At 48.2% G+C, this 12,266-nt stretch overlaps 1 protein-coding gene across 1 annotated transcript in view; it reads left to right on the top strand.

The window, feature by feature from the left end:
- Positions 1 to 4,706: 4,706 nt before the first annotated feature.
- The window catches only part of ADCY8 (adenylate cyclase 8), a 217,733-nt gene continuing 210,173 nt past the window's right edge, over positions 4,707 to 12,266 (top strand). The window contains exon 1 of the mRNA XM_019931940.3: positions 4,707 to 5,663. Coding sequence (XP_019787499.1) covers positions 4,707 to 5,663 — 957 coding nt within the window. The remainder of the gene's footprint in view (positions 5,664 to 12,266) is intronic.

The following is a 12,266-nucleotide window of genomic DNA, read 5'->3' as shown; positions in this document are numbered from 1 at the left end:
GTGTGGCCAATGGTATGCAGCAAGATCATAAAACAAATATGTTATTTTCCAATGGGCCAAAAGGATGTTCTGCCACTTCCACCTTCAGCCAAATGAAGTAGAGGGCGACGATTAATTATTTTGGTTAAGTACAATATGTGAAAAAATCTGCTTTTCCACAAACTAGAAATAATGTCAATGGCTTGAGCTGAGCAAAACCTAACAGACCCTCTAACCAAACAAGAATTGGTTCTGCTACCTCATCCATTTGGAGTCATCCTACTAGACTTCTCAAAGCCCAAACGTCTTAGAAGTCTCTTATTTAATTTGCATTTGGAAAGTCAAAATATACTTCACATGTTCTTGTCTATCAGTCCTATTTAGGTGAAATGTGTTGACTGCCTGTGGTAACATTTTTATTGAGCACATGGAAGCCAGATTTATACAATCTAAATTTAATTGCTGGAATTTTGCTATCGATGAGATCCTGGGCAAGTTCCTTAACCACATGGAGCCTCAGTGCCCTAGTCAGTAAAATGGGAATAATAAAAGATAGAGAAGGCTCTAACTCAGAGAACTGATGGGATGATTAAATGAAATGGTGGTAAAGATGGTTGTAAAGGGAAAAGTATGCCATCAATTCTTGCTAATCTTATTATTATCTCTATGTACACTATAGTTGCTAGAAACTAAGGGATATGGACCCAGGGAAAATCAGTCTTCTCCTTCAATGAGCTCACCACTTCATGGGGAGAGGTGAGAGAAAAATGGGTAAGCCAATGGGGTAGAGCCAGTGCCTGTAGTAAGAGCCATACGGGAGGAACCAGAACAGACTTTTGAACGACAGAAAAGGAAACCATTAATTCTCACTGGGAATATCAGGAAAGCCTTCGCTCAGAGACAACATTGCTCAGGCTTTGAAGGATCAAGTGAGTAGTGTTTTGAGGGAGGGAAATGGGGGGAATAGAGGGAAATTCCAAGAGGAGGGAACTGTGTACAAAAAGACATTGAGTTGGCAAAATACTGTCTCTGGAACGTAGTCAAGATCCAGCCATAATAAATATGCAAGGAATTGAGTGAACTTAATTCACTTAATTAAGGTCCATGAGAGGACCGTGAATGAGAGGTCCATTATAGCCTCAAAGCAGTGTGTTGACTTCGCTTGTTTTACGTGATAATCATTTGGTGGTTTGCAGATTCCCAAAAGCCTCTTGATATGTGTACTGAGCCAATGCTGTCATTCAAAAACAGAACTTGGGGGTGTCTGAACGGCACTGTGTCATCTCAACAAGAAGAATAACATTTGAATCTAATTGTGTCATCTATGCTCTTACTTTCAAACAACATGCCCTAACGGCCCTGCAGCAAAGGAACTTTCAGAGGAGTCAGTACACCAGATGCAATGTTTTCTCCCTGATATGTTAGTTTCAACCTCTGAGTTCAGGAAATTCTTTGAGCGTCTTTCTGTAGCATGCTATGCTCATTCATCAGCCTGAGTCATTTTATCTGATTGGGTCCGATCTCCCCCTCCTTGGCAAGCCTCCTTTTGCTGCTGAATAAATCATCCTGGGATATGTCCAGGAGGAAGATTTTCATAGGAAAGTTCCATCTGCATTCAACCCCTCATTTATTCAGGCTGAGCTCTCAGGCTCCCAAGGAGAAAGAATTGAGAAAAAAAAAAGAGGTGTGTCTTCCACTGCCAAGTTTACTAATATGCTCATTAGCACAGATGACTTGGGGCTATGCCTGCAGATCAGGACACAGCTCCCCACACACATCCTGGCATAGGGTCTGCAGGAACCCGCCTCCCTCTCCCACCCAGCCCTCTGCCCTATTTGGACTCCCTGCCTCAAGTCAAGATATTGATTACCCACCCTAGAGTTTCAGGAGAGCTGGCCAGGCAGAGTCCAAGGAATTTAGGAAGGGAGAAGCAAGTGGCATTTCTTTCTCAAGGATGTAATACCTGGGATTATTTCATTAAGGTCTAGATAACTGCAAAACCGAGTTTTGGGGGAAGCGCTTTGCCCTTAAGTTCCAGCCCCATGGAATAGTCCAGCTATTCCGGGATACCTTTACTTTCTTAACAAGTTAATTCATCTACAAACTGGGTTAAAGATAGAATCGACCTTCTTTCAATTCAAAATTGAGCACTTAATTTTGTTTCCTTTCTTGAGCGGTGTAGTTGTAGAGTGCAACTCTAAGGGATTAGGATTAAAGGAGTCTTTTCCAGGGTGTGTATGACATCCCAGAAATCTACTGTTAAGGGAGATCGGGGAAAATGTTGAGTCTTCTTTCTACTTTTGGGGGGATTCTATGTGCAAGGTAGTTGACCAGTTCTGGGTTTAAACTGAAACCCGTGTGTGTGGAAAAGAAAGACTTAAAAAGGAAATAATGCAATCTCGTGTTTCTGGGACACGGTGGACACAAATAACCCTGGAGATGGTGTGTGCCTCTGAGGAGGGAGATCGGGAAAGATATTCTTGCCCAGGGCAAGCAAAGGGAGGGGAGTTTCTCCTAGGGAAAGCAGGGGAAATCGTCCGCCCAGGGGGGCCTGAGGGAACAGCGTGGAGGTCTTTGGTGCTTTCAAGGGAAGCCATGGGGAGCCGCGAAAGCGCCCAGGGTCTGACGTCATTGGCCATCAGCTGACTGTGCTCAGGGCCAGGGCTCCACCGGCTGAAGCCGCAGTTCCACCGTGGCTCCGCCACATGCAGCCGGGCTCGGGACTAAGGCGCTTCCGGCGGACCCGGCGCCCGGAGCCCCCGCTCGGCCCGGCGCGGGCGCAGACACCACGTGCCCACCGTGTTGCGCCTGGATCTGCCCCGAGCTCCGCCAGGGGCTTTGTCCGCAACTGCTCGCCGGAGCTCGGCGGGCGGGAAATCGGGCTCGAGAGGGCGGCTGGAAATGCCTTCCCCACGCCCTCCGTTCTCGACCCCTACTGTAAGCGGGGAGAAACTTGGCCCTCCGAGGGCCCTCGCATTCTAATGCCTCGCGCTCTCCATCCCTCCGGATTGGTGTAGTAAAGAGACTCCCTCAGGAAGCTGCCGGCCTCTGCAATTGCGGCTTCTTGGGGGTATTTTGCTTTTAGCCCGAAAGTTGGCTTTGCCAAAAGACGCCCCAGTGGGGAGAGCGTAAAGGAAACCCTCTATGCCTTCGCGCTGGGCTCTCCGTGTCCGTGGGCAAAGCGGCTTACGAGTCCTGGCTCCGCACCTGCACAGGACCAAAGCCAGTGCCTAAAAAAGAACAGCGTTGGAACCGGCCAGCTCGGCCAGCTGGAGCGCTGCATCTCCACGCCGGGGGCTGGTCGGGGGCGCCCGCCCCGCCCGACCCCCCCCAACCCCATCGTCCTCTCCCACGCGGGTCTGCCCGTGCCGCTGCCTTGAAGACCTGGGGCGTCCTGGCCAGATCTGGGCGCCAGGTCCACGCCACCACCGCCACTCCGCCCCCGCCCCGTTCCGGGGGCGTGGCTTGGCGTGGGGGCGGGTCTAAGTCTCCTCCGGTGTCCAACAGCTCAGACAGGTCTCCAAATTCTTGCCTGTCGCCCGGCGCCCGCAGCGCGCTTCAGAGCGCCAGGGTGGCACGCGGCGCTCCCCTGGATCCGGCGGCGACTCAGGCGACTTCCCCGCGGCCTCGGGCCTCCCTTCTCGCCCAAACCTCACACCCGCCGCACCCACCAAGCTACGGTTCTTAGCCTCAGCGACCTGCACCAGTGGCTTCTCCTCGCCCTCGGAGCTGTTGGTTTTGGAGCCCTCCCCACTTTTTTCCTGCCCTCGCCTCCTGCACCTCTCAGCTCCGGGCCAAAGGGATTCCAACGAGCGAAGTGAAGGGGGTGAGAATCTTGTGCTGCGACCCCTCAGAAACACAGCTGGAAAGGCTGACTTCGTCTTGTAGCCGCGACTGGGACCCTGAGGCCCTCCCCCTTCCCCGAGGGATGCGTCGGGCCAGAGCCAGCGCTGCGCTGTCAGTCTTCGCTCAGGAAGTGGAGACAGCCAGAAATGAACGCGGGAGGGAGCCTCAGCACACCCGCACTTCCAAATTAACTGTTTGGTGACTTGTTAGCGCTGAGGCTACCACCTCGCCAATCCTCCCGCTGGGCACCCGCCACCTCACTGTCCCCCACTCCTCCCCCTTCATTACCCCCGCCCCCAGCTCCGCCCCGGCTCCCCATCCCGGCGCAATGGAGTTCTCCGAAGGACTCTGTTCCAGCCAGAGCTGCTAACTTCGCACCCATCGGCGCTGCCGGTCACCCCCGACCAGCCCCCCCTGCAGCCGCCGAGTCGTGGGCGTCCCGAGCCCAGTGCCGCAGCCAGGACCCGCCCGGCGCGCAGCTGAAGCACGGAGCCCAGGCGCCTGGGCGCCTCTTGGAGAGCAAAGGCAACGCCAAGACGCTGAGTCGAGACCCAGCCAGGAAGCCAGAGGCCGGGAAGGGGGCTGCGTGGCTCAGAGCGCCGCGGCTTCTGCGGACAAATAGCCCCAGCTGCCACGCACCCAAGCTGCGCGGGCTGGCGGGAGGGCGACGCGCGAGGACGCAGGGGTCTGCGGCGGTCTTCCAGACGCCCTTTGGCCCGGGGCGCACTATGACCTGACGTGCGGGGACCTCCTGCCCAGGGCGGCTGGGGATAGAAGGGCTCGCCGCCAAGCTCCCACCAGGCCGCCTTTGGGTCTTTCGGGACCCCTTCCCGCCGCGGCCTCCCGCAGGTTCTGCGCCTCCCTCCCAGCGGCCCGGCGCCATGGAGCTCTCCGATGTGCGCTGCCTTAGCGGCAGCGAGGAGCTCTACACCATCCACCCGACGCCCCCGGCCGGCGACGGCGGGAGCGGCTCCCGGCCGCAGCGGCTGCTGTGGCAAACGGCTGTGCGGCACATCACCGAGCAGCGCTTCGTTCACGGGCACCGGGGCAGCGGCGGCGGGAGCGGAAGCTCCAGCAAAGCCTCGGACCCTGTAGGCGGCGGCCCCAACCACCACGCGTCGCAGCTGGCCGGCGACTCGGCGCTTCCCCTCTACGCGCTGGGCCCCGGGGAGAGAGCGCACAGCCCCGGCTGCACCAAAGTCTTCCCGGAGCGCAGCGGCAGCGGCGGCGGCGGCGGCAGCGGGGGCGCGGGCGACCTGGGCTTCCTGCACCTCGACTGCGCCCCGAGCAACTCGGATTTCTTCCTCAAGGGGGGCTATAGCTACCGAGGGGTCATTTTCCCCACCCTGCGCAACTCCTTCAAGTCCCGGGATCTGGAGCGCCTCTACCAGCGCTATTTCCTGGGCCAGAGGCGCAAATCGGAGGTGGTGATGAACGTGCTGGACGTGCTGACCAAACTCACCCTCTTGGTTCTCCACTTGAGCCTGGCCTCGGCCCCCATGGACCCGCTCAAGGGCATCCTGCTGGGCTTCTTCACGGGCATAGAGGTGGTGATCTGCGCCTTGGTGGTGGTCAGGAAGGACACCACCTCGCACACCTACCTGCAGTACAGCGGCGTGGTCACCTGGGTGGCCATGACCACCCAGATCTTAGCAGCAGGTCTGGGCTATGGGCTCCTGGGAGACGGCATTGGCTACGTGCTCTTCACACTCTTCGCCACCTACAGCATGCTGCCGCTGCCGCTCACCTGGGCCATCCTGGCTGGCCTGGGCACGTCGTTACTGCAGGTGGTCCTCCAAGGGGTCATCCCCAGGCTGGCGGTCATTTCCATCAACCAGGTAACTCCCGCCTGCCTTGCTCGTCCCCTGACTCCCCGGGGTTCTTTCGAAATCGCTTTTCTAAGAGGCAGGTTTGCCTCTCTCCCTTTGAGTCCCCTCCCCCAGCCCGACACAGTGCCTTGCACCTAGGAGGTCCTGGGTGTTCGTGGGATGCCATTGCTCTAGAGGAAATGAAACTAAATGATCTCTAAAGTTTCTATCATCTCTACTCTTCTACTCTGATTCTGTGAGTAATTCTTTGACATCAGCTAAGAAGTAGTCTTCCTTTTGCCCCTCATACATCCCCCAGGAGCTGCCCTCAGTCTCTGGAGCAAAACACAGAAAGGGAGGGGAGCATCCCGATTTAGAAGGCGACCCACTCCTTAGCAGCTTTACTCATGAGAGTTACAGCAGGGTGTCCTAAGGGACTCTGAGATTCTGAGTTAGGTTTCTCTGTGTCTTTGCGCCACAAATCCTCAGTTCTCGAAGGAATCAACATTTGTTAAACGCATACTAAATAGCTGGTGCTGGGTACCTTACTTAAGCTATCTCACTAAGTCCTTCAGACAAGCCTGTGACGCTCGTTTTTTTTCTTTATTGCCTTGGGGATCTAAGGTGCTATCTTCTCTTGCTACAGGATCCAACCCCAATGCTTTGAATAAATCAACCTCAGGACTTTTGGGGCTGGTGGAGAGGGGGAGCAAGCATGTCATTGGCAGAGAATGCAAGTTTTGCTTGATTGAAGGGGGTGTTTTGATGTAGATGGTTTGAAATATTTAGGTGGAACCTGACTCTTTAGGTCGCTTTCTCCTTTCTCCCCCTTTCTTCCTATCTTTCCCCATTAAAAATGGATGTGTTTCTGTGAACAAAGTTCTCATTGTCTGTGAATGAGGAGCTAGATGATGACTCTATTGTTTAAATTCCTTGAAATCAATTGATAATTAATGATCTGGCACTTTCTTGGCCAAATGTCTGGTAGGTAACAAGAGAGTGAATGGGGGTAACAGGAGAGTTTTATGGGAACTTCTCCATAAAAATGAGGGAAATGTATCAGCTGGAGTGTTTTCAAGTAAAAAGCTGATGAGAGGTGCTTGGACATCAGAGGCTCCTCTTGCAGTCTGGTTTGAATAGATGGTTCTTAGGATAAACAGGTACAACACCTATGAAAACTGCTCATGACTTTTAGGGCGCTGGTACCGTCAGAGTGCTTTACCCATCATTGACCTGCTGGACTCCTAGTTGATTTGGGATTCTCTCTCTTCTCGGATGGCTCTATATCCATTTGCTTAGGTTACTTATCTGGTTGGCTGCTCATACGGTGCTTTTTGAAGTCTCCCTGGGTAGAGCAAAGAGCATATGAAGTACATGGCTATGATCATCAGGCATGAAATGGGGGGATGAGAGCCTCTGTAAGTAAGGTCTGACCCGTTGAATTTTTCTTATTAAAAACAATAATGAGGGATTTCCCTGATGGTGTAGTGGTTAAGAATCTGCCTGCCAATGCAGGGGACACGAGTTCGATCCCTGGTCCAGGAAGATCCCACATGCTGCCGCAGAGCAAATAAGCCTGTGCGCCACAACTACTGAGTCTGCGCTCTAGAGCCTGCGAGCCACAACTTTGGAAGCCCACACACCTAGAGCCCGTGCTCCTCAACGAGAGAAGCCACCGCAGTGAGAAGCCCGGGCATGGCAACAAAGAGTTAGCCCCCTGCTGGCCGCAACTAGAGAAAGCCCGCGCGCACAGCGAAGACCCAATGCAGCCAAAAATAAATAAATAAATTTATAAAAGAAAAAAAGGATTACAAAAAAACATAATGTTTTCTCAGAATCATCATGAACCTTTAATACCCATATATGATAAAGTCTCAATTTGGGATTATATAAAATTATATTTCAACTGTGTTTCTGAATGTTGTTTACACGTGGATTTGAACCCGAGTGTCCTCTGAATCTCTCCCTTTCTTCCAATTTCTCTCCTTCTGTTTTGCATTTTCTTTATTATGTACCTAGACGTCAGCTGACCTCTCCTTGCTCCTGTTCCCTTTTTTCCCTTTCTCATCTTTTCTGTCTCCTCCTTCTTCCTTCCCCTTCTCTTCTCTCACTATAAGTCGTTTTCATAATGCATCATAGCTATCTGACCATTTGCAGAAAATTCCATTTGTCATAACCCACTGCTTCTCATGCAGTAGCCTTCCTTGGTACACATTACTAAAAGACTTTGTCAAGTAACTTTGGAATAGTATTTAGAATAACATCCTAAGTAGCAAATTATGAATATTTTCAAAGTCCTAAGTATAGAGACACTTTTCTTGCCAAATGAATCCAGAAAGTAAATTTTGGCTCCATATTTGTTTTATGCTCCACTCAAATACTACCAGATGGGAGAGGATTAAAAATAACCCTCAAATGTCTTCCTACTCCCACCCCATCATAAACAATCCTTTAGCGTGAAAACCAGCGTCCTGGTGTATGTATACCAAGCTCATTCAACTTTCTGTTTGGGTAGCAAATGTAGATGAACAATCTTTTCATAAGGTGTCACCTTTTGCCAGACTCTGAAGGAACGAGCAGAGCGCTCTCCTCTGATTTTAGGTGCTGAAAGAACCTTTGTGGCTTTGGCCACAAAAGGTTTTCATTTGGCGCCCTCTAGAGGTTTAAGTGTCTTTCCTAGACCTTGTAGGTGGATAAAGTAGAGAATTAATCGCTTTAAAAAAAAAAGAATCTGTGATTTTTTTTTTTAATCAGTATTGTTTGGTTTTCCCTGTTTGGTGACATACAAGACATACTTAACACCTGCTAACGACCTCGGTTAGAAACTGGAATAAAATCCTAACTCCTTACCATGGCCTACTGGATCCTCTGTAAGTTGGTGCTACTTCTCTCGCTAATTATATTTCTGTCTCTTCTACTCCTCAGCCTCCAAATATACTCTCTATTTTCTTGTCTTTCAAATATCCCAAGCTCTTTCCCACTTCTTCACTTCTTAGGCTTTGTGACTGCTGCCTAGGACAATTTTTGCCAGGTCTTCACATGACTGACGCATTCTCAATATTCCAGACTCAGTTCAAATGCCACTCCCTAGTAGTGACATGTCTTATTTTCTCCAGAACACATATACCATCTGAAATTATCTGACTGGTCTATATTTATTGTGTTTTTTTCCCCCAGCCCCACACCCTCACAAGAATGTAAACACCGTGTAAGAGCAAAGACATTGTCTATGTGTTTATCCTTTTATCCTCAGCACCTAGAAAAATGCCAGGCACGTGGTAGGCACTTAATCACTGAATGAACAAGAGTACTCACTGCATAAACAATATTAGAAAATAGCCAAGTCCCCTGACGTTGTGTTGGTGAAAGCTTTCTACACACACACACGTAAAGGTGTGTAAAGCAGTCTTTTACACGTAAACACCTTTGGAGAAATCAAAGCACAGTCAAAATTCTTTACATCTGTACAATATTCTACATGTAATCAAGAGCCTTTACATACACGATCACATCTAGTGCTAACAAACTGATGGTATCATCCTTCACTTTTATTTCAGAGAAGAAATGACAGATTCTTAGAAACTTTAAAGGCACATACCAATGATGATGAGCCTGACAAGTGGTGAGGTCAGGATTCAAATCCTAGCTCAGAGCCAGTCATTCTTCAGAAACCTTTCAGAGGGTATCCTTCTAAAAACATAAGCATTTGAAATGACTCAAGAGCAGCGAGAGGTACCTGTTTCACTACTCAAGAGAGTAATACCCCGTATAGCCCACGAATTAACATTTAATGAAAAAGCCAAAGGGCAATCCTAAGGGGAAAGTGATTGAATTGCTGGGAACAGGCTCTGTGTAGCTAGCTCATCGTCTTGCTCAGTGGGATATAAATTTATCAACTGAAAGCCATAAACACTGGCGTATCTTCTTTCTCTACATTAATCTTGATTCCCATTAAGAGGATGGCTCATGTTTAACTTAACATTTTCAAGAAGCAGGAAGCTAGAATGAGGATACAGTAAACACACCTCGGCAGGCTGTTTCACTTCACTGAAAATGCCATTTTCAAAAGGAACAAATGAGCTGATAATTGCCTTCTCTAACCCAAGCTTGAGAATCGGCTTCTCCTCTTTCCCTCTGGAAGAAAATTATATCTGTGGCTTGACAGGGTAACGACCAAGCTGCAGGTCTCTGCAGATGCCCTATATGAAGAGAGAACGCCCCGTATTCATTTATCTATCGCATACTTTCCACTGTGGTTACGAGGTAGAACCTTAAAAGGGCCAACCAGGAGGTCCCTTGCTATCAGCAAAGAAATGGTTTCTCTTTTCTCCACTCAGTGAACAGTTAGACGAAAGTCGTGAACTTCCCACCCAAAGAGGTTCTTGTCCAGGGCAGATGTGATCCCCGTGTATTTTCTAGGTCTAAGTGGCACTGGAAATACTGAGGAACCCTGAGAAGGTTCAAAGCCCAATTCAAAGGATTCCTTTTCCTTTCCCCCTGAGAAAGTTCAGCTACAGGTAGCACTAGGGCTGTAGGTATTCCTTCCTTGGGGAGCCTCACTCATTTCAAGTTAAATCAGCTTCATTATGTGATTCAGGCTACAGACAGTAGTGCCTTTGTCCAGATTCTCTCTACGACACAGAATTTTCCACTTCTTAAACAAATTGTTTCTCTTGCCAGTTCAATTTACCCATCTAAAAATTCATTACTAAATGACATTATGTGTATAAAGAAAATATTAATGATAAGGTTGTATTTGGTAGGTTCTCTCACCAGGGAGATACATTCTAAGCTCTGTTGCTGTAGTTAGCATTTGATTCTGTCTTAACTGCTGGTGACAATAATACGAGCTACCTAACTTTTGAAATTCATCTCATTCTCATTCTTCAGCTCATTAGTGATAAGATGATGAAGATCATTTAGTTATTGGAAAACTGAGAGGCAGCAATATTTAACTACAAAGACTGCTGCATGATGCTTCCCTCTTGGGATTCTAAAATGTCACAGCTAGTGGCTAATTAGCCCTCTGTACCTCTTGGTGAGGCATAGAAGCAGAAGTGTCAGAATGGAGGTGATTTCTCCAAGGTAGCTCTATGAGCAAAGGCAGCCAGGTATACAAATCCAGGTGAGTTAGTGCTCAAGGTCATGCTGTCAGATTTGAATTTCTCAAGCAGCAGCCTTTTCTTCCTTATCTTACACACATCCAAACGAAACAGAAAAGACTAGAGCCAGAAGAATGCTAATTAAATCATGATCTTTAAACTTGATTAATAACGAGGGATTTTTAGCTTGCCATTTGGCCTTTAAAAAATCCTTTTGGGGAAAATGCATCGTTTATACCGGGTAAGAGAGTGTTGTATGGTATGAGCAGGTGGGGGTCAGGAGAGAAGTAGGCTTTGCATGTGCTTTAACATGCATTTCTGATCATTTAAAGGAAGGGTTAACTTCACAGTAAAGTCAAAGTGAGTATAATGGAATTACCAAATCTCTCTCCCCATGTGTAAATTTAAACATATGCGTGTATTATATGTCCTTTGTCTATGTCTGCTAACTCGAATCAAATAAAAGGAATCTTATGACTATTTAATGTACAGCAAATGACATGTAATTTAAATCATCTCAATTTGGTATTTGATATCAAGGTAGATACTTCAGGAAACACAAATGTCCATTAAATGGGTGTAACTGGGGTCCTGTTTAACGCACCTCACTAGTTATGATGTGCATTTTTTAAAACGACAAATACCTCCATTTCTGTACATTTCCCTTTGGCAAATTCATATAGGCTTTAAAAAAAAATAATTGCAACATCCCAGCCTGTCAGAAAATGACTTTCAAAAGCAGATTTGTGTGTCAACATTCCCAAGGGGTTCCTCTGAATGCCCAGAAATGGAAATATTATTCTCTCTTACTTGTGAAAAATACCGAGAGACTGTCCTTTTTGGTTCTCTTTTCCTTCCTTCCTTTCCTTTCCCTTTTTTTTTTTTGGTTTTTTGTGATGGAGAGTAGGCTTTGCAAAGAATATTTTTAATGACATCTGAAATGACAAACTAAATCCCTTCAGCCCTGATCTGTAGACACCTTTGCCCTGGAGTTGCCAATAGGCTTGGCGTCTGTGTATTCAGAGGGAGTTGTAAAACGACGTGTGGTGTGGCCTTTGCAAGACTGCATAATGAATTTGTTTTTCTTCCTACCCGGTAATGTCACCTGACTGGTTTCAGCGGGTCGGAGCATAATTAGGTTGGAACTGGGAAGACTGGGAGGACTTTATTTCTGGAGCAGCTGTTGCTGTGTCATGCTAAGTAGGACAAATACATTAGTCACATTTACACCTCGATGACTGATGGCATTTTAAGAGCTCATCAAAAATAAGTGAAACCAAGCATTAAAAGGAAAGATTAAAAAAAAAAAAAGTTGATCCCAAATTCAGTGCTGCTGGCAACGTATAATCAAAGGACACTACTACAGTCACGCTGCTGTGACACTTCACTGTTGTCTAAATATTTCTTAGGATGCTAATTTATTCATTTCGCAAGTGTGTCTATTTGAGTTGATGCTACATGTGTTTGTTTTCAGAACATAGGAGACACTTGCAACATTCATCTCAAACCTTTCCTCTCACCGACGAATGGG

The sequence above is a fragment of the Tursiops truncatus genome, chromosome 17, assembly GCF_011762595.2.
Source record: "Tursiops truncatus isolate mTurTru1 chromosome 17, mTurTru1.mat.Y, whole genome shotgun sequence".
Classification (NCBI taxonomy): domain Eukaryota; kingdom Metazoa; phylum Chordata; class Mammalia; order Artiodactyla; family Delphinidae; genus Tursiops; species Tursiops truncatus.
This window is presented reverse-complemented; position numbering and strand designations above follow the sequence as displayed.